Raw genomic sequence first — 22452 nt, 5'->3', positions numbered from 1 at the left:
TATAACAACCTTGAACACTGTCAAAGTTGCCATGCAGAAACTCTTTCAAGGGCACCACACTGTCCCAAACTGTTGCTCCTGAACTATGTTCTGTACGGGCAAGGCAAGGTGGTGCTGGCGGTGGCTGTTGCAATGACGTTGATTATGATGATGATGACTTATCTAAGCCATTACTCCTTCTCTGCTCGCGGCTGAGGCACCCAAAGGCAGATCCCTCCTGATGATGAATTCATTAGTGCAGAAGATGAAATGAGTTGTCAGGGGCAGCGTTATGTATGGGAGGTGATTTGTGTTCTCTGCGGCACAGTGTTAGATCAGACTCAAGATCGGCTGGGTCGGCTCGTTGTAAATTTTCCCTGCTTTGCTGGCACAGGACATTCTCACCCCTCGTGCCCAGACTGGGCCTCTATTCTGTCGCTATCCTCGCCATGCACCTCCTCCTCCCCAACCATTCTCTCAAGGCCTGCAAGCTGCTAACAGGTGGCTAAACATTTGGGTCCAAATAAATGCTTTGGTGATTATGCATACAGTCATCTAGCATCCTTTTTCATGCTGAAAGCCTTTTTAGAAGAAAAAGGAAACCACACCTTCAAAGAATTCTCACACAGAATACAACACAATCCATTATTAATTTGATGTAGACCCTGGACTAGTGCATTAGTGTTGGCCATACATCCAAGCAGCACAGGTCTTGCCTCTGAGGTGTGATGGTACAGTAGACCTGCCGGAGCACAGCTGCTGGGAATTTACTGGTTCACTTATGGCGCTTTTCCACCGCAAATGTAGCTCGACTCGACTCAACTCGACTCAGTTTAACTTGGTTTGGTAGCAGCACGGGTCGTTTTCCACCGAAAATAGTACCTCCTGAACGTGGGCGGGGTTGTCGTAAGGGGCTGAAAGCCAACTCCGGAGTCAAGTAGCAAAGCAGAAATTACGAGCAGTTGTTGCACTATTAACTGAACCAACCGCCAAAAACACGGATGAGAAATGTTTAAGAAAATACTCCCCTTGTATCTGTTTGCTAAAAGAAGTAGAATAAAATTGCTACGGGCCGTTAAAAGGGAGGGTTTGTGTCCTGATGTGTGACTGCCACACAGTTGTAGGGATGCGTCACGTACAAATATGCACGTAAACACGGGCATGATAAAGTTGACTGTTAAGTGCTTGTTTCAGGATACGTGTTTTCAAATGCAAGCCGTGTCTCAGCCTGAATATTTTATTGAGGTAATCAGTGCAGTCCGAGGCTTGTAATGTAATCGCTCGCTATCATGTCTGTCCCAGCTTGCTGCTATAGGCTATTTAGCCTAGCTGCTATGTCTCCTCTCGTATGTTCAAAGTAACTTCCCCAACAGCCAACACAACTGGGTGAGCTTAGCGAATATATGGAGAGAAAAAAATCGGGTCTGTGATGCAAATCAAATGAAAGCGAGCCAAAGAAGGCTGCACGCGGCGAGACAAAATACACATAAAAGTCCCGGAGAGTTGTTGAGAATCAAGGGGAGAATAATCAACAGAATGAAGCCGGCAGACGGTAGTCTCTGGCCAATCAGCGGCCGGCCGTCTGCCGACGTCACCTTTTAGCTCGACTCAGCTCGCTTGGACCCTAGAGCAAGGCGATACTAAAAAAGCAGCCGCTAGCAGGTACCAGGTACCATGAAATTGCGGTGGAAACGCCAAAAATGCGAGTTGAGTTGAGTCGAGTCGAGTCGAGCTGATACCATGCGGTGGAAAAGCGCCATTAGTGTACACCAGCTCTCTTGGAATACATAGTCCCTTCTTGGAACTCTCACAGCTTCTCTAGATTTGCCTACATTTGTATGTGTTTACACTACAGTATATGTACCACATGCAACAAAATAAATGTAAATCTTAAAGTCTATGTATACATGTCATTGAGTAAAGGTGCACATGTGTTTATTTTGTTTTCTGATTTTTTTTAAGAGCACACATCTATTTGTAGGTACATGCTGAGAATTTGAGTGCTTTTTTGTTCCTTTTGCATCCCAATGTGGGTAAAAAAATAAATAAAAAAGATCCAAGGTGACCAATAGAGCAGAAACAGGGGAGGGTAGGAGCTGGACTGACTGTGATAGAGATTTCAAGTGGTGTGTAAGATGTTGTTTTTTTTTTTTTTTATCCTGCAGGAGAGAGCAGCAGGCGTAGGCTGTTTCTCCCATGTGTGGTCTCTCTTGAGCGGAGCAATGTTATTTTCTGCCATGCAGAGAGGTTGGTTACGTGCCAGAGAGAATGATAGAGGAGAGAGAAATAAATAAAGATGGAAAAGCGCTTTGACTCAAAGACTGTACAGTTTGATACATTTCTGTGAACACTAGTGGGTTTGCATCACTTCAACAAAGAGGCAAGCAGACTTTGAAATGTATCTTTGTGTTGTGATAAAAATACAAATAAACTCCTTATACCTCCACATGCACCTTGCAAGTGTGTAGGCATCTGTGGGGTTGATGTGCAAACTGAGAGAAAGTGATTTTACAAAGTCTTCTCCGCAAAGTGCATGTTATCCGGACTGCACTCTAAGGTCTATCCATTTTTTAAATTTCTCTTGCAGAGAGTATTAGAAGAAGTGAGAGTGCTCTTTCTGACTCTGTGAGAGGAGGAAGCTTATTGGTTCTACTGGTTTCTCCCTGTAGGGCCCAGGATTGGGCTTTCCAACCTCTAAAAGCATCAGAGAAGAACAGGAAAGCTCTGCTGCCAGGCCCATTTTTGTTCTTCTAACTCACGTGCAAGTTATCTGTGAGCAACTCACCCGGTTTCAATCTGACCCATATTTTGGCAGCAAAAATAGTTGGTGACCTTCTCTGTTCTCGCCCTCCTTACAAGAGCCAGGCTGTTGTCGTGATTAGTTCACTGCCTCCCAGCACTCCTCTGTCAGACGAGGCTCAGCTCCAGCTTTCTCATAAACACATTCAGGTACACACACATACTGCATACACACACACATGCAAAGCAGCACGGGCCCTAGGCTTTTTACACTAGCTTCTCACCTGTCGCCCTAGGTCTCTATCTCTCGTACTCACCATGTGTGTCAGGACAGAGCCTGCACGACCATGGCCTCACCAGTGTGTTTGTTTGTTGCGCTAACGGGTGGGGCTTCAAGATGAGCAAGTCAAATCATATTAATTCATCCCCAACTCAAACTATTAGCTGAGGAATCGTGTTGAATTAAAAATCAAATTAGCCCTGGCGCCTGCCATTAAAGCTGTGATGTGTGCCTGCCAAGCTAGAATGACACAAACCAACAGAAGGCAGCAGCTCTTGGGCTTCACTGATAGATGGACGGATGGATGGATGGATGGAAGGGTGGAAGAAAAAATGGATGCTCAAGGACTAAAAGGGCAGGGGAGGGGGGGTTTATTGACTTTGCCACCGACTGTGGTAAGCTTCCCCTTGGGCATATAGATGGCTGTCTTACACTGGTTGCTGCTCCCTAGGCCTCACATTGATTGTTCCCAGCAGACTTGGTTATCTCACTACAATTAGGCCTTTCAGCAGCATATCACCAGAATGGTTTAAATAAAACACACACTCATCTTGATCCCTGTTTTAAACAGGCCTTTTTAAATACTATGACTAAACTGCATATGCATGCATTCATGGATTTGGTCATACTATGTGTGTTTGCAAGTTATATGAGTGTGCCTTTGAGATGGATTGCAGGGCTGTGCAGAAATGTAGAAGTCTCATCTATCATACAGGGTGGGGCTCAAAAACACACTTGTTTGATTTAAAACAAGATCCATTTCAATTATGACACATTAGTTCAGGGGGGTATACTATGCCCCAGTATAGTGTGCCTGTATTCCATTTATCATTCATGCCTGCGCGGCTTGTAGTTCTTAATCATTGAAAGGAAGCAGTATGCAGCCTCACGCAACAAGCTTAATTGTATTTTTCTTCATACTTTTAACTTTCAATTATTTGTATTGATTGATTCAACAAGTATGAGGCATACAACTGAAGAAAATGCAATTATTAAAGACTTTTTGTATAAAACAATTTTTCACATAGTACTGTATGACCATATGTTGTTGCGTAGAGTACCTTCTCTCTCCAGCTGGTAAGAGCCATTCTGGCAGCTCCCACACTGTGTGTGTGTGTGTGTGTGTGTGTGTGTGTGTGTGTGTGTGTGTGTGTGTGTGTGTGTGTGTGTGTGTGTTTGTGTGTGTGGCCTTGCCTTGAGTAGTGTATGTATGATGGGTGCTGCGAGATACAATGGAAGCTTAAATGAAAGAGGAATTGTTCATTGAATGTATGCATATGGGCAAACACATTGGCTTGGTGCTGAGAGCCCGAGAATGAACACATACATTTTATCCAAACACAAATGTCTCCTTTCATAGAGCATTCAATTATGGAAAAACATAATAATGTAAACATATGCATATGCACAGTAAGTCTTTCCACTCTTGCACATGCTCACCTACACACATACACTGCTCTGCGTGTCCTTCAAGGCCAGTTAGACTCTCTTTCATTCATTTGGCAAATGTCTCCCCCTCACATTTTCCCACATAGTATCTCACCCCCCTGGCCCTCTGGCCACTGGCATCTTTCTCCACCCATATTAACACACAGCTTCGTCTTGGCAAAACTGTACCGGACCCCCGCCATCACCATGATGCTGCCAGCCCGTCGCCATAGTAGTGTGATTGGCAGATGCTGAGATGGATGCCCGTTTCAGCCAATGGCAGATCAGAGCCGGGTTGTCTTGTACCAACCTTGCAGTGGTCTAGCTGACCAGCTGAGGATGGTGTTGGTAAAAAGGGGTGAATGCATTACAACGGGCACACAAACACACATACACAGAAAACAAACACACACACACACACACACACACAGCAATGGATCATTTCACCAGCACAAAGCGTATGGGGTCCCTACTCAGGCTGTCAGCACTGTTGTGATGTATCATTTATGTCCCCTTTGTGTGGCCTTCTCTTGAAACATGTTGACGGAGGCATTATTCTGGCTTTTGACAGGTTCCCATACATTCACAGGCTTTTAATAACATGTTAATGCTCCAATAGGTTTATGAAGAATTGCCACTAGAAATATGAGTCTTTAATGGGCCTACCCTCAAAATTATCTGGGCTGGTATACACTGAATTTCTTAGTCTCTGCAAGTGGGAGAACGATCACCGCGTATTAGGCTATTAACTGTCAGAGTGTGCACATACAACAGGCCTAGAGGACAAAAGATGTTCATAAACATTAATCTGTTATTTTTAAATGAGGCCCACTTGTCTGTGTTTAATGAAAGAGTATATAGTGAGTGGTAACAAATATGAACTCCTAAAACAAAAATCAAATAACCTAATCTCCCTATAGCACATTACGCTTTTTTCAAAGCGCTTTCCTTAAGGCTCAGAGCAAACTGCTGTGCATGCACATACTTTTTAAATATCCTGCTGCTTTTGTGCAGGTCTACAGCCAAGGCTGTGAAAGTACATGTATGCTTTTGGTTGTGCTGTATAAGTGTGCTCTTGCATTGGGATCAGGTGACAACCCGCTCTGTCCCCAGATTCCTCTCACTTTTAGGACTGAAATCTTGAATTTTAGGACTTCAATTGCCCATGCCTTCCTGTCCTGTCTTCAGAAATCTGGCAGGGAAAACATGCTTAACTGTCTTAAAATCCTCTCTGAAACCAATTATCAGAAATGGAGACACTCCAATCAAACACAGACAGATTACACAAAACTAATAGTTTAAATGTTCTCAAAGCCAGACTTTGCTGAAGGACAGTTGTGGAATGGGTGCAAATATCCAGTAACTATTTGGTACTGACCAGATGTCAAATGGTTTGCATAAACCCTGAATTATTTCTGGTAAATGTGCACATCAATTTGAGTGGTGTCTCATGAATCCTAACAACTCTGCCACCTAGCCTAATGCCAGTTAGACCGGCTCCTGCTGGTCCTACAGTGTGAAGTTGCTGCCAAGCTGAGCCACCAATTGCCCATCTGCTCCATCGGAGAGGTTTCTCACTCCATCTATTTGAATTGTTTTGAGCTTGGCTATGGAAAGCTCATTAGATTTGCAAAATGAGATATAAGGACATATAAAAATGCTGTGTCCAAAGAGAGAGGTGTTAACGGGGATGCAGACAGATGTGAATTGGAGCGTTTACATATTTAAAGGAAGCAAGAGCAGACGGAAGGGAAAAATGTGGAGTCTTTGTCTTTGTCGCTGCAGACATGGGCGGACTACATATGAATGTATAAGAGGCGGTCAACTTCCCACTTCCTTTTAATTCACCACAATTACCAGCAGAGATTGATGTTGGGGTGACAGTCCTACAACCAACATATGACCCTTAAAATCCTGACACACCCATTTCCTCCATTTCTGTGTATCTGTGAGTTTGTGTGCGGGGTGCATGCATAGCCATTTGTTTGTGCGTATATGTGCGTGTGTGTGTTTGTGTGTGTGTGTGTGTGTGTGGGTTTAGATTTATGAAACGTGCTCTGCCCAGTCATACCGTGGGAGTTAGCAGGTCATCTTCCCTTGCCATTAATCACTGCCGACAGCTCATAAGTGCCCAATCTGCATGTGAAAGAACTGCATGTGTTTGCATGTGTGGTTGCAATAGTCCTCCAAGAGCACCCTGTGGCTGCTTTTTCAAATGGAATTGCCCTCTGTTGATATTTATCTAACATGCATCATGAAGGCCTCACCGTTGGCACTTGTACTGCTGATACAACTTCTGTGATTGTAAGATGATTAGATGAGTTCCGCAAGCTGCTGGTTGTGTGATAACAAGCCAAGCAATCATAGTTGATGATGTATAAAATGTGCACACCAAAAACTAAAATTATTATTATTATTATTTTTTTTTACATTTCCCGGAAAGAGATTCAACACCAAAATCTATCACCCAAAAACCGTGGGATTTCATCAACACAACTGCATCAAGTACTGTGATCAGATTAAGAATTTGGCAGTAAAAGAATGAAAAAGAGTAGATGGACAAAGTGCAAACAAGCAAATTAATCAAGGTTAACTATCACATGTGCAGGTGCCGGATATGAAGTGAAAATGAACTCAGAGGTCATATGAGTGTATAGAGTAAAAAACAGTTTTTGCAGTTGGTGTGACACTGGCATTTAAGGACACAAGAAGGTCTTTGTTATATATTTTCTTTTCAAGATGACGAAAGAGCCTTTCTTTCTATTTCATTACACATCTTCCCGGACAGAATCTGGAACGAAGCGTTGATTCTTTTTCTGACCAGGTTCACTACAGCTTGTTGCTTTACTGGAACATTTGGTATTCGTATCTCATTGAATAATAGGGATTTTTCTCTCTCTCTCTCTCTCTCTCTCTCTCTCCCTCTCCGCCCGGACATGAAAGAGACTTGCTTCGTTATTTGCATTTTTACGCCTCAGTGTATTTTTCAAGTGGGAATAGAAATTCTGTGAGCACTGTCGAGTCCCAGTGCTGCTGTGTCCTGGAGTGCATCAGTCTGCCTTTTCATCTTCACCCTACTCTAACTGCTCTCTGCTTCTTCTTTTTTTTTGCCGTACCCACCTCTCTCTGTCTGCTGCTGTTTTCCTTATTTTCCTAATTTCCTCACAATGTTTTTTTATTTTATTTTGTCCAATATTGGTTCATCTTCCTATTCAAGCAAGAGTTACAGTAGCCTGTTGTAAATGAATTAGGATTGTATTTCAAGAGTTTTTCATCACTATAACGACTCATTGACAAACACTGAAGTTGCTAAATGATTGATTTATTGTTTCATTCCACGCTGGAACAACAGCCGCACTTACTTTCTCCTCGGCTCCGTCAGCTGCTAAACATCAAGACCACACTTCTCTTGTTCAGTTTGTCTTTGCAGCTTTCCAGATAGTCTTTCCATTGCTATGGGGGCTGAACTCGTATAATTCACATCTGCAGGGATTCTCAAATTGCACCCTGGCAATGTGGTGAGAAAAATTCTGGGCGCTTCTCCTTCTCTTATTCTGCCCCTAAAATTGGACATTAAGTGCCAAAACTGTTTTGACTGCCTTGGCTGGAGCAGTGAACGCATGGCACACACCAGCAAGGGAATTGTTGTGGAAATTACACTCTTTTGTGTGAGACAGGGTTAAAAATAGGAGGAATATGTATGCGTATGTCAACGCATGCTTTCCCGAGTGCTGCCAAAGAACAGCAAAGAAGCAATTTCTGCTGCTCTATATGTCGGCAGTAAAGATAGGCTGCTGAGGATATTTTGCCCAGGCCAATAACAATGCAATAACCCTAGACAGTAATGTGTGTTTATGTGTGTTCCCTGTGTGAGTGTGTATGTGTTTGCTTAGGAGTAAATCGTGGCCATTACGCGGAGAGGTTGTAGCTAAGGTGATTAGAGAACAGCAGTACTATTAGCGGGTGATTACATCTCAGTCTGTTATTACACACCAGCAGCTCCTTAGCTGTGTTGCTCGACACCTTGTAAATCTGACACACTAGGCCCACACGCTGCTTGCACTCGCACATAATGACACAATATGTTGTTGTCATGTGAAACCTCTTAAATAATGCGACTTTGATGATCATTCACTTTGAACTCCGGTTAAAGAGTTTGGCGTTTCTCTACATGTTGAGAAAATGTTCCACTCCCGGTTTGAAGAAAAACTCTTGTAAACCCTTCAGGGTAAACAAATTAATTCTTGATTCTCAATTTTGAAAACAATTTTTTTTTTTTTTTTCATCCGAAAGCAATGATAACTAGGTTTGTGTGGACCATTGGCACACACACACCCACTGCCATAAATTTTATGCAACGATACAAACAAACACAAATATGCACACAGCTGGCCGAGTCAAACAGAAACATTTATGGTGCTGTCGACATTGTGTGTATTTATAGATGCAATCTGTGAGGTCAAACGTATTACCGTCATAAATGGGTGGAATTATTTCTCTTTAAATAATAAGTTTTGAACAACACACACACACGCACACACGCACACACACACACACACACACACACACACACACACACACACACACACACACACACACACTGTGAGTGTTTGCATATTGATTTGAACATTGATTGAGGGGATATTAAAGCTCTCATGTTATTAATCATTGCTGATTATGTTTTCATGGAGTTTAGTTATGATTTAGGAGGGGAGATGATTGTGTTTGAAGGTTAAGCAGAGCACAGGCCAGCCACCACAGAACTGCAGCTCTAAGCACATCTTTATACACAGATGGGACATTTCATACATTTTTAAACTGGCTGAATGTGTTTGCTCCATGTGCACTGGTCCACACTATGATGACTCAGTGTTGTACAATTATGAAAATTGGTCAGATTATCCGTCTGGAAGATGCAAACTTGTCAATGCAAAAACTCTATAGCTGTGTTTGCACTTGTGATGGTTGTTACCACATAGTTTGCCAACACTCCAATGCAGTTTGTATGTCTCTGCTTTGATTGATGAGCCCGGCGGTGTCCTGTCCTTGCCCTCTGTGATATGAAGGAAAGATAGTGTGACATGATGTCATTCTAACGGTGCAATCATAGCCGGACACAGACCCTCATTAATAAGAACATTGTTGTGTAGTTTGTCAGGGACGGAGAACAGAAGGAGATGCTGGAGAAAAAATATATAATAAATGATGAAAGTGGAGAAGTAGAGAGGAAAAAAGAGCAAAGAATAGAAGGGTGTATGTTCAAAACTCAATGTATTGTTTTAATGCATTAGTTTCAGATTCATGCTGGATTGTCTGTCAGAAGTGTTTGACATTTTCTTTTGCATGCTTTATTGACATACAATATATTATTGTAGTATTTGTATTGCATTCAAGTTGATAGGTTAGGTTTAACTTAGCTACAAAACCATCTTGCACAGAATACATTTTTTTATTTTAATGTGATTTTCCTTACATTTTACTGTATGAAGTCAAAGTAATCAGACTTGCTCAATATTTTGCTGGTAATCCATCACAATAAACATCATTAATTGTGTGTGTTTTATTTTGGTGAAAGTAACTATCAATATGCAGTAATGTAACTGAGTGTGGATTGATTTTTAATGTCTGCTACGTTGGCTACTAATAGGCAGTGTGTTAAATCAAGAGACTGTAAATTAAATATAATCCTTTGCACCACATCAATGTTTAAATTTTTTAATTTTTTTCAATGGGTGTGGTTTTCTGCATGTGCAGTTTAAGAAGCTACTGTTGTTCGGGAGCCCCATGAAGGCATACCACTGGCCGACTATAAAAGATACTATCTTATAATGTAACTTTTAGAAATATAACACACAATATGACGTTCATGTCATATTTTGTTGACTTTTATAGTGAAGTAAAATAAATGGGAACCAGCTGCTTTCTGAAAGGCAGGGGGGAAATATAAAAGACTATGGTAGGCTTTGGAAAATGTTCAGATTTTTTTTTCACATTATCAATTGGCACAACATATTACGAATCTAGACGTAATTACCATTTTTGGTTCCCCGCTGATTCTCTTCCCCTCTATTTTCCAGGTGTGATGCCAGAACGTCAGTTTGGTGGAACCCAGTTTGTTTGCAGTGTGGTCGCTTCCCATGTCAGCCACCAGCCCTCGACAAGCTTCAGCTTCGTCTGGATCGCCCCACCGCCTGGTACCGGCTGCGTCAACTTCCTGTAAGTCTTGTGTGAGAGTATTTGTGTAAAAGAAAATGAGACCACAAAAAATTGCAGATAGGTAGTTGTGGTGCAGACTAGGACCTTCACAGCTGCGACCCATCTAACCCAGACAAGGAGGTCGTAAACTGTAACAATAATATCCGTTAATGGTCTGTGGCTGCATATTGACCCGGTAAAGCCGGAGCGATGCTTATCAGCTGACATCATGGGCGGTGTTTTCTGTCAGAGCCACAGAAAGGTTGTTAAAAGGCCATCCTGCCAGAGACAGCATGCATGATGCCTGGAAAGAGGTTAAACTGGGGACAGAGATACAGTGTGTGTGTGAATGTGTATGTGTGTGTGTGTGTGTGTGTGTGTGTGTGTGTGTGTGTGTGTGTGTGTGTGTGTGTGTGTGTGTGTGTGTGTGTGTGTGTGTGTGTGTGTGTGTGTGTGTGTGTGTGTGTGTGTGGTTATACCCTAATACTTTGCTTGACCTGTGTAATGGCAGGTGTGAATGCGTGTGTGTGTGATAAATACACTCATCTTCTTATTCAATGAGCCCGGTCACTCTTTTCGTTTAGATATGTACGGTGAGTGGTTGAACTGATCCACCCATCCGCTGAGGATGGGTGTGATACAGACACACAGCATGGATGTTTTTGTAATTATGGTTCACATGATGTTGTTCTGCCGTGACATTACATTACACCATAGTTACGGAGCAGATATCACTCCCACTGGTAAAAATGGCTTTTATTGGGAACTTATTTGGGATTTTTATCCCATTGCCCTGGGGCAGGAGCCAGTTACTCAGGGACAATGCACAGGTGATTCACCTTTCCATCTGTCTATACACATGTCTGTGTGTTGCTGTGTTTCCCTGAATCTTATGTGTTGTTTGATTGCCCAAAGTCAAAAAAGTCCTAGTTTTAAACGCATGAGAGCCTTGGCCTGTCCTTTTTTTTTAACTTTGCATCCCCCCCTCCCCCTGTCTCTGTCTGGTCTTGCTCTTCATCATTTTCTCCATCTCTATCGGTTGGAAACATCCTCCAACACTTTCCCTGGAGTTCTCTTGGCTGGTGATTTAACGCCTCATGCTGATTATCAGTCAAAATGCAATTAGCTGTTACTGGAGAAGCTTCAAGTAAAAAAAGGGAATACTCCGGTATATCCCCCTCCCATGCAAAGTCACGGAAGCACAGCCCTTCATTAGAGAGATCTTTTGAAATTCATTCAGAAATATAATCATATTTATTCATTAGACTAGAGTAATCCTTATACCTGTACGAGTGTGTTTATTAAATACAAAATCAAAACATCATTATTAGTCAAATCAAGCTGCAAGCGTATCCCCTGTTATCTTTTTATCCCTCGTTTTCTTTCAAAACTTGAAAGACATTACACAATGCTTATCAGTGCTTCATAAAAACCACAACCAAATTAAACATTTTGGCAGTTCTCATAAAAATCCTTCAATGAATTCCTGGAGGGACACCATAGACTATCAGACAGAGACTTTTACGGACACACTGGCGGATTCAGCTGGTTTATTTGCTAAAGTGGAGCTGCCATTTAGACAACATCCACGGAGCCAAACAGATTTACTAGCTTTTTTTAGTCTCCCAGCAAACACACACACTGTTGAGCGTGTGTCAGCTTACTAGGATTATGTCTTTCCTCTGTATTTGTGTGTGTGTGTGTGTGTGTGTGTGTGTATGTGTGTGTGTGTATGTGTGTGTGTGTGCGCGCGTGCTGTGTGTTTGCATGTGAACGTTAACCATTGAGGAACAGTGTGCTAGTGCTTGTGTGCTATTGCCTGACAGTGGTGCTGGCAGGGGGCCACGACTGTATGACAATAGGGGGCCCCTGCGGCTGACCTTATCAAAGTCAGCCAGTCACACTCCAGCTGGCTGGAGACCGCTCCTTACACACGCACACACACATTCACACGCACACATACAAACTCTTAATGCAGCGTGTTCCAGTTCACAGCTCGCATCTCGCATCTCCACCACCATCGGTATATCTGACGTGACGCTGGCAGGAATTCAACAGGCGAGGCCGTGGTCACCAAAGCCTGGGCTGTCTGGGTGCCATATAGTTTTTCCTAGCACTACATTTTCAATATTTTCAGTATTATTCCTCCTGAGTCATCCGTCATATCTTTGGATATGAAGATATTTTGTAACTTGTTTGTTTTTCGTTGTTTTTTAACATAAAATAAACTGTTTCATTGCAAATCTTCCAAAACATTGAAAGAATAAATCAAGGAAATATAAAAAAATTGGTGCACAGTTACAGAGATAGCATTTGTCTTAACTGTACAAAATGTAAAAAAAAAAAAAGCACAAGGTCCTTGCCCATAGCAATCCTGCCATGATTGATACAAGGACCATTTTCCACAGGCAGTGTCCATCATCGTTTAAATTAAAGGGACTGCAGACATCCCATGTCCTTCACAGGGCTGGAACTGATCCACCACTACATTAATATGGGGCCTGTGAGCAGTTTTATGGGCAATATTGTGGGAGAGTCTCTGGTAACAGATCACTAGAAGCAGTTTGATAGAGTGCGGTGACGTGGGCACCCAGGAGAACTCATTTTCTGGGTGGCTGTAAATTGCCAGCTAAAGAGAACGGAAGTCCTTGGAAGAGGAAAGCAGAGTGGAGTGGGACACAAACACACACACACACACACACACACACACACACACACACACACACACACACACACACACACACTCACAAACACAACTGTACTTAACACATGGATACAAATATTCAACTTTTTGAATTTATTAAAACAAGGAACATGTAGCGATTACATTTGGATCTACAGTATGAGTTTCTAATAATCATTTCTGACATTGTGTAGCCTTCACTATTAATTAGTTAATTCATGAAAACAATAATAAATCTGTAATAAAAGTTATCATTAGTTAGAAATAAGAAAGTATAACTGCAAATAGCGTAGTGAAGCTATACTGTAGGCCAGGAGCGAACCTTTTCTCACACACAAAACACAAACTAACTCAAGCTTGAATGATTCAATGAATGCAAAAACACAGTTGTGCCCCACTTTTTATTCTTCTTGCTCAGACATGACAGTCCAGAACACTACATAATGTAATGAATGCTTTGCAGCACTTAACAGAGGTGAGAATGGTTAAAAGCTTCCTCTGGTGAATGCAAAGATGAACTGCTGTGTCTCCTCCTTTCTTTGCCTTTATTCTGCTCCACTAACAGCCTCAAGGCAGTCAGTAAGAGATAGAAAGAGAGAGGGAGTGTGTGTGTGTGTGTGTGTGTGGGGGGGGGGGGGGGGGGGGGGTAACGTAGACACATATATTCAAACAGCTTTAGCACTGTAGGCCAACATAATTATTGCTTGTGTATGGGTGCTACATGGAATTATATGGGTGCTACATGCAGCCCTGCATGAACATATCATTGTGTGTGTGTGTGTGTGTGTGTGTGTGTATGTGTGTGTGTGTGTGTGTGTGTGTGTGTGTGTGTGTGTGTTTCAGCTGCAGTGTTTTGTACTGTCCCTGTGGGTCTCAGACAGCTGCCTGGTTGGAGATTGTTTTAATTACTGCATGTTAGCCCCCTTTTTGAAAGCATTCCTTTGAGGAGAAGTATGTCCGCTGATCACACTGTTACTTTCTGTTATGGCATGCTGTGCATCTGTGTTTTTATATGCATGTGTGAAAAGGTGCATTGTTTGTAAACACTTTATTTTTTTACATTTCTGCTACCTGTGGTCCCTTAGTGGAGTCATTGTCGGATTGAAGCAACTTGTACAAGCAATTAGGAGGAGAAGTAGAAAGCAATTGGGGAATAGAAGGACAGGTGGGCTCTCAGACACTCTCTTGTCTTGTTAACTGTAATTGAAAAGGAATGGCTCCTGTGCTGCAATTATGCCAAGTGTTGTTGATACTGCCATCTGTTCAAAGTGGGTAGTGAGCACTAAGTTTGTGAAACATGCACTACTGTATTGCATGGTGCGTTGCGACGGAAGTCCTCTGTTGCATAGGAACACAGCCCTGTTTGGTCAAATTGACTCCATGTGCTTTATTAAGAAGTGGCGGTTGCAGGTAACGGTCATTTCATAGTGAGCTGAAATCTTCATTAGATGTATGTGTTTTGAGCTCACCCACTGAAGATGATTCAGGGCCCTGAAAAAAATATATGTACTATTTTCTCTCACAATATCTTGTCCTTCTTTTGTCCTTTTGGACAAAATAATAATAATTTATCCTTGATCTCATCCACTCCGATTAGCCTGACAGGCATGCTGATAGACATCTTAAATTAATCAGAGGTCAGAAGTCAGAGTTCAGATTGACAGATGACCTATCTCATCCAGCACCTCATTTCTCCTGGTATTACTTTTCTCCATTGATTTCTTACTACTCAAGTCAATCTTTCAGTCTGTTTGAATATACAATGACTGGTTAATGAGCTCCCCTCATCACTAAAGCTCCATATCAGCCTGTGGCTGTGTGACAGATTCACTGTAGACATTGGGGCAGGGAACATGAATGATTGGCTCAAGGTGATCTCATTTTGGCACTGTCAATATTGAAATACGGGGAAGAAATGTCAAGCATGACAGAGCACATAAATCCGATCCACTTTTTTTCCCCACAGGCCGACCAGAGCTGCAAATCTGATACAGCCCAACCATATAATTCCAATGTTCATAAATTACACATTCACATTATAAGACACAAATCTTATATCGCTCATGTATTTAACCTTTCTTAAACTTTGAAATGTGCCAACAAACACTCTCCATAGATGACAAGCCGCGGCTCCTGTTGCTGTTTAACCACAAGGTCTCAGCATCCATGATATTGTCTTATTTCCCCAGGGTCGGTCCACGACCCCTGTAATTATATACGTACACCTGTGTATACAGAGACACATGCACAGACATGCACACACACAGATATGTGCATATTACTCATGGGTGCTCCGATCAATACTGCTTGAAATTGTCCACATCACATCAATCCTCCACCAACATCACACGCTCTTATCAGCAGGTCATCGTTCCACCTGCTGGGATGGTGACCACCTCATCAATTCTAGATGAAATAGAGCATATAGATTGAAAAAATGGTAGAGTATGATTTTAAATGCAGCAGAATGAACCATGCTCAGGGGAAAGGGGGGTGGGGTCTGCTCCAGATGTGGTTTGTGATAAATGATTGGTTCACATTCTAGACTGTCCGTTCCTGCAAATGTGCTGCGTTTTGACTGACAACTTATATTGCAAACATGTCTTGTTTTGGGATTCATCATTCAGCTGTTTACTCTTGTTCAATACTGTAGATTCTTCTCCTCCTCCCGCTCTTGTCCTAGTCTGACCCTCGCTGAGAAAGTGAGGAAAGGAGACAAAAGGTTTTAAAATGCTGATTCTCGCGGATATCTGTTTTTCAAAGTAGCTTTTTCTAACACTCAATCAAGAACAGGAAATCAACAGATTTTTTTTGCACTCCGCCCTATTCCCCTCCCCCCACCCAACCATCGTAAATTCAATCCTAACTGCTGTTGTTTTCCTAATCCCCGTTATTATTACTCACTAACAGTAGTCAAGGTCAATTGCTCTTCTCCTGGCTGTAGACTGAGCAGTACGGTAACTGTGTGTCTTCTTGCTGTATTTGCAGCTCCAACTCTCTATGACCTGTGCTAACAAGCAGGTAATTTGCCAAACAACTCCCAAATCCCTCCTCTGTGGAGCTTCATTAAATTTGCATGTTCTCCAAGAGCCTTTTTCAATTAATTAATTTAGGCGCACAGGGATTTGGTGGGTGGTAATGTGATTCCACAAAAACAGTCACACCTTCTCAGGCTCTGATGGGTATGCACATATTAAGTCTGCGTTAAAATCAAGAAACCCTACATAATATTTTATCAAAACTCTTTATCGGACGGTGATACATTTCGGGAGATAACTGAAACAGTGGGTTCTTGTTTTCCCTCTCGGTCTGCCTCTCACATTCCCCTGTTTTTTTTGTTTTTTTAAACTTCCCCTTCTTCCTGCTGCTCCATTCTTTTTATTCCCTTATAGTGGTGCCATGACCACAGCTGGTCCTTAACATGGAAGATAAATCAACCAATTAGGGTGTATTATTTTAAAGGCTAAGTCCAAATGAACCAAATCACTGCGACTGGAGCTGAACCCCACCTAAACCCCTCATATTAATCATGATTACCAACAGGGCTAGCGAGCTGGGGGACAAAATGAGCTTTTAATTGGGATTTGAGGAGAACGGAATGGTATTGTCGTCTGACGAGGGAAGAACAGCGAGCCAACGTGTGTGTTCACCACACCTTTTAGATGTTATAGTTAACGCGGAAACAGAAAATCGTTTTTGCTCCGGCCTTGTGTATAAAAAAGTTTGTTTGGTTGTCAGTATTCTGTATATTCCTGCATTTAAGACAGCAGTAGCTATGTTTAACTGCATGTACATGGCTTTAGGGTATATCAGCCGTCAGTGTTCCCCGTCATGCATGTGTGTGTGTGTGTGTGTGTGCGCGTGTTTGTGTATGTGTATGTGTCTGAGTGAGAGTGTGTGTGTGTGTGTGTGGTTAGCGGAGAGCTGTCAAGCTGGCTCCTGGGGGATACTTATGGCCGACAGCAACATGTAATCTAACATGGAAGACATGCTTGGTAATTACCCACTCCAGGCCCTTTTGGGAGCTCTTTGAGTGACAGCCTGTCCATCTGCATGCATGTTAAAGCTTGTATGCGGCTCGAAGTGTGTGTGTGTGTGTTTGTGGACAGGATCTCTGCCCTTATTCGCATGCATCCCTATTTGACAGCAGATTGTGGACTTTAAAAGACAAGGCCATCAAACCCCCATCTATATTTTCTGAGACCAAATCCCAACCCCCACCTCTTATATCTCCCTTTCCCCCTCCATTTATCCATATCTCTCATTTGATTCCTTCCTTCCTTACTCTTCATCTTTCCCAATCCCTCTCTCTTTCCCATCTCTCAGATTTGCTCCTGTAGACTAATGAGAGGGGAGAGGATGACACTTATTTTCACAAGATGAATGGTCCCTCGTTAGAATCGGAGGAGGGGAGAGAGGAGAAAAAAAACACAAACACGTTTAGGGTCTTAATTGCTTTTTTCCCCCCCAAAGAAAGTCAAATTAACATTTAAAATGTTCAATAAATGCTTTGTGTGTATCAGTGCTTTCCTCTGTGTGTGTGTGTGTGCGTGCGTGCGTGCATGCGTGTGTGCATGTCTCCCACAGTAGAGTCGGTAATGAGAGACACACGCTGTGGAGCCGCTGGAGTATGACGGCAGGACAGACGCCGGCGTCGCGCTGCGCCGATCACACACTCTCCGGCTCAGACTAAATGCCCTCTCCTGGCTACTGTTTTAATGACATTCAAGTTATTAAGTCACACACAGTCAGATCACTCAGACAGACACACACTTGCAAAAATGGGCAAGTTTTAGAAGCAGAGAGGGAACACGGAGAAAAAGATGGGAGTAAGGCATGCTATAAACGTCCAAGTAGTATCGAACCAGCAACGTTGCGATTATGCAGCATGTGCAGTAACCACTATGCTACTAAGGCGCTCCACCATTAGAACATATCTGAATGTCAAAATGAATGCATTTTAAGATTAAACTACCAAACAATATACATATACAACAGATTAAAGCACCTCAACCTCAACATTAAAATGCTTCTTACAGGTTCAGGAATCAGTAATGAGTATCCAAAAATATATTATTAAAGCTCTGAAAAGGCCCATTCTGCAGCATAACTGTTTATACTTTATTGATTTGTTGAGGATACTTTTGCACTTTAATGCAGACTTTTACTGTGGCTTATTTTCATAGTGTTTTATGGCTGCCTTTACCCAAGTAAACCATCTGAATAATTCTACCCGTACTGTCAGGAGTATTTATTCTACTTGGCATGGAAAGGGTTACTGTCAAAGATGTGTGTTGTCAGTGTGTCAAACATGTGTGTGAGGTCAAATGTTCTCTCGGCTGAAGCCACGTGTGCCTTCGCGCCTAACAGAATCTGTTTAGTGAACTTCAGCTGAGACTGTCTTTTTAGTAAATATTTAAGGGCCTTGTTCCTACATCCCCTCCCGCTGTTCGTTACGCGCCATATTTTATTCATAAATACCAAACTCAGATTAGTTTTCCCCCAATTCTGAAATATGAGTGTAATTAAATACATTTTCTCCCCAGCTCAGCACAGGCACACAAGTTCTTTACTAATAAATTAGGGGCCTATTCATAATTCATGTGCCAAGATGAGCGAGTAAATGCCTAGGCACCCATAAAAGGACTGAGTTTGCATGATGGGCCAGGGAGGTGGTAGAGTTTGGAAGGTGCAAAGTAACACCCACACAGGACTGAAGAAAAGGAAAGAGGAATGAAGGAAGAGGTGAAAGTCTTCACGAGGCTTCTTTTTAACTCCAATTAACTGGTTTTGTTTACACAATAGAAATCTTGTGTAATGTCTCTGGATCCTGGGAAAAACCATGAGACACACTGAGAATAAGACACTAAGACAACGTTGTGAGGCACACAAGTGAGTCCTTTCATGTCAGAGGCCAAGAAAAGAGGCCTCTAAAGTCCACAAGTGCCCCCTGAGGGGACTTTCTCACTGTATGTGGGAGGCACACATAGTTCTGTGTATGCGTGTGTTTTAGTGTGAAGTCGTTTTAAGCCACAGATGATTTTAGTCATTAATAGCAAAGCCCAATCACAACATTTCAATTTGTGTCAAACAAATGAGACACAACTCCAACTGCCTCACTTTCCATGATGGTCAAGCAGTAGTAGCCTACAGGAAGCAGTGCTATATTTGTCCTCTTGATGTTATGTTTACCTCATCCTAGTGGGAAGTTCCCACTGTATTATGTGAAATGCAGAATATGCCGAGTGGTGTAACACCGCTTGAGTCATCAAATGTAACATTCTCCCCTTGCACAGAACTTTTTTTTAACTAGGGCCCATTTTGCTGCTGCAACAGACCAAAGGGAGCTACGAAGGACTCTTTACAATCCTTTTCCAATAACTAATTCCAAGGACTCTTTGAAAATAGCAATTTCTTCCACACATACATCTTTCCACCTCAATCTACCCCTGTTCCTGATTTATGAGCTTTTATTTTTTTGTCCTTCACTCTTTAATCTACTACGCAGTTTTTACCATAATAACTTCTATGTTGTTATTATGAGTAGTAGTATGATTGTTTAGATTATTGGTAGGGTTTACAGTTCTGTAGTCAAAGCTGGTTTGTGAGTATACAGTGAGCACCAGGATAATTCTACCATTGCATCAGAAGGGATCTCTTTCTACATGTCTGCAGTACAATAGAGTATGTTAGTGTCAGGTTTCAGGATAATGACAGACAAGAACCCAATAGCAAGACACCGATGCAGTTCAGGTTTAGAAACAGTTTTAATGGTAAGCGGATGACAAACCAGGTAGACAGACAGCATGGCAAACAAGTCCAGTTGGGGCAGGCAAAAGGGAGGTCCAAAGTCCAGAATGCAGGTCAAAACACAAATAGCAGGCAGGATCAAGATGCAGCAATAATGCCCAGAAGCTGGAGCATTTGTGGAACACACTAAACAATCTGGCACTGACTGAGTGAGGTGAATGGAGTGGAATATATACTGAGGGGCTGATTAGCTGATGGGGAGCAGGTGAGTATGGGCAGACCAGGTGAATGCAATTAACAGGGAGTGCAGAGCAGGAGGGAGTGGCCGGGTCTGAAATGACATGAGAGTTACCCCGGAATTCCACTGGCTGCGGGTGCGGTGTCCAACGGTTTTGCTCCGTGCGCTCACGTCCGTCAATACCCACCGGCTTCGTTTTCAAACCAGCACGGCCAGCTCAGCTGAACTGCTGGGGTCGCGAGAACGAGGAGTTCCCGTGGTAATAAAAGTGACGGGCGATCGCTCTTGATAATATGATTCTCCTATATGGTATTTACACAACAACGAACGCACGGAAGGTTATTGTTCCCATCCGAACGAGTAAAAGAACAGTGGACATGCTTGTATGTGTCACTGTTTTGAGAATGTCACCTGCAGTGAACACCGAGTGTCTTATTTTGAAAATTAACCGGAGGTTCTATTGTTTTGTCGGCGTCTGTGTTCCTGTCTATCTCGATGTGTTCTGTGCTAAATTGATGCGGTGAGCTCCGGCATCCGGCAGAAAGAGAAGCAGTGCGTATTTCACCGGAGAGCTGGAGCAGCAGCGGAGCAGAGAGACGGCGCAGCGGCCGTGGTGGAAACTCACCCACTGACTGCTCTTAATTGTATTTTTGTTTCTGCCGTGCTGGAGCAGAGAAGGACCGGAGACGCAGCCGGTGGGATTCGGCCTTTAGAAAGGAAACCAGGAAATCAGACATATGAAAACAAACTAAATACGGGCTGAAGTTGTGACAGTTAGTGGCTGTGTAAAATATCCCACTGCACTCCGAGCCATTTCACCCTCTTAGATTTTTTTTCTAAACATCTGTCCTTGGATGGATAATGCATTTCATGGCCATCGGAAGGGAATTCATATTACATTCCACACAGACAGAACACAATGATTTACAATGGCATGCAAGAGTTCAGTTTGTTAGTGCAAGGAACAGATGATATTGGAAGATATTTGATAACACACACTTTATTTCATGCCATACATGCACAACAAATTTTGTACAGTATATACAATAATATGAATGAGGAAATATCCCTATCAATATTTCGATTATAAAATAACTTAAAAAATATTCTTAGATAGAGGATATTCAGTCATAGTAACACAACCTCCAACTCCTATCCCACAGGTGTAAATCCACCCTTAGAGAATCTTTTATTCCTTCTTGTTTTTACCTCGGAGTCATATCATAATGAACTTCAGAATTGCCGTCGAAAATGGTTTAGTGGCAAATGATGCCATCTGTGTCGGGTTGATCTTCATATTTAAAGGACAAACCAGTGAAATGTCTCCTCAGTGCAGTTTGTTTAAATGATATGTCCTTCCTTCTCTTTCTTTCTCCCAGAGCCACGGCAACACACCGAGGACAGATACTCTTCAAGGATGCTCTGGCCCAACAGCTCTGTGAGCAAGGAGGTTAGTAGATTTGACACACTGATTACCCTCTGCCCCCTTTATGACAACAAATATGATGCACTTTCAGGTAGATATATTCACACGTGAATAGATACGTATATGTTGAAGCACACCTGTGCACATACCGTACCCCCGTCTCCTTTCCCATCACTATCCATCATATGCACACATTGCCAGAGTATGGATGATACACTATGGTAGAAATGCTGCTTCTTCATGGCAGTGGCATTGCAGCACTTTGTGGCTCTCGTTCTGCCTAATGATGCAGCCACAGCCAGAGATATTTGGATGTCCTATATTGCCAGCTTAATTTCAGCTTATGCTAAACTAGGCTTCCCCCCCTCTCTCTGCCAGAGATTTACGCTTTATGGCCGACACTTCTTACATCCACTTTCTGTGACAGCTTAAAGTGGCTATTGACAGACAGTGCAGTCCCACTCTGCATGAGTGTGTATAATTGCTTGTTTACAGGAAAGAAGCCTCCTCCTCACTCAACATCTCCTCCTTCTAAGTCAAATTCGACTTCAATGCAGAAAGTGGAGAAGTAAACTATAACTGCAGCTGGGGTCTTTTCATTGTTTCAGGGTAAAAACCAAATGACTAATTTTTAAACATTTAGTTTAAGAACAAAATAACCTCTGCGGCAAGTCTCTGAGGACTCTTCATTACAAGTGTGTCCCTCAGCAGGTCATTTGAGACATTACTGGTGA

General features: G+C 42.5%; 1 protein-coding gene across 1 annotated transcript in view; it reads left to right on the top strand.

The window, feature by feature from the left end:
- reln (reelin) overlaps positions 1–22452 on the top strand; it is a gene marked incomplete at its 5' end in the record, with an annotated part of 105684 nt that overhangs the window by 30764 nt on the left and 52468 nt on the right. The window contains 2 exons of the mRNA XM_080028365.1: positions 10504–10642; positions 21672–21742. Coding sequence (XP_079884491.1) covers positions 10504–10642; positions 21672–21742 — 210 coding nt within the window. The remainder of the gene's footprint in view (positions 1–10503; positions 10643–21671; positions 21743–22452) is intronic.

This window comes from Ammodytes marinus, assembly GCF_949987685.1.
Source record: "Ammodytes marinus genome assembly, chromosome: 5".
Classification (NCBI taxonomy): Eukaryota; Metazoa; Chordata; class Actinopteri; order Uranoscopiformes; family Ammodytidae; genus Ammodytes; species Ammodytes marinus.
This window is presented reverse-complemented; position numbering and strand designations above follow the sequence as displayed.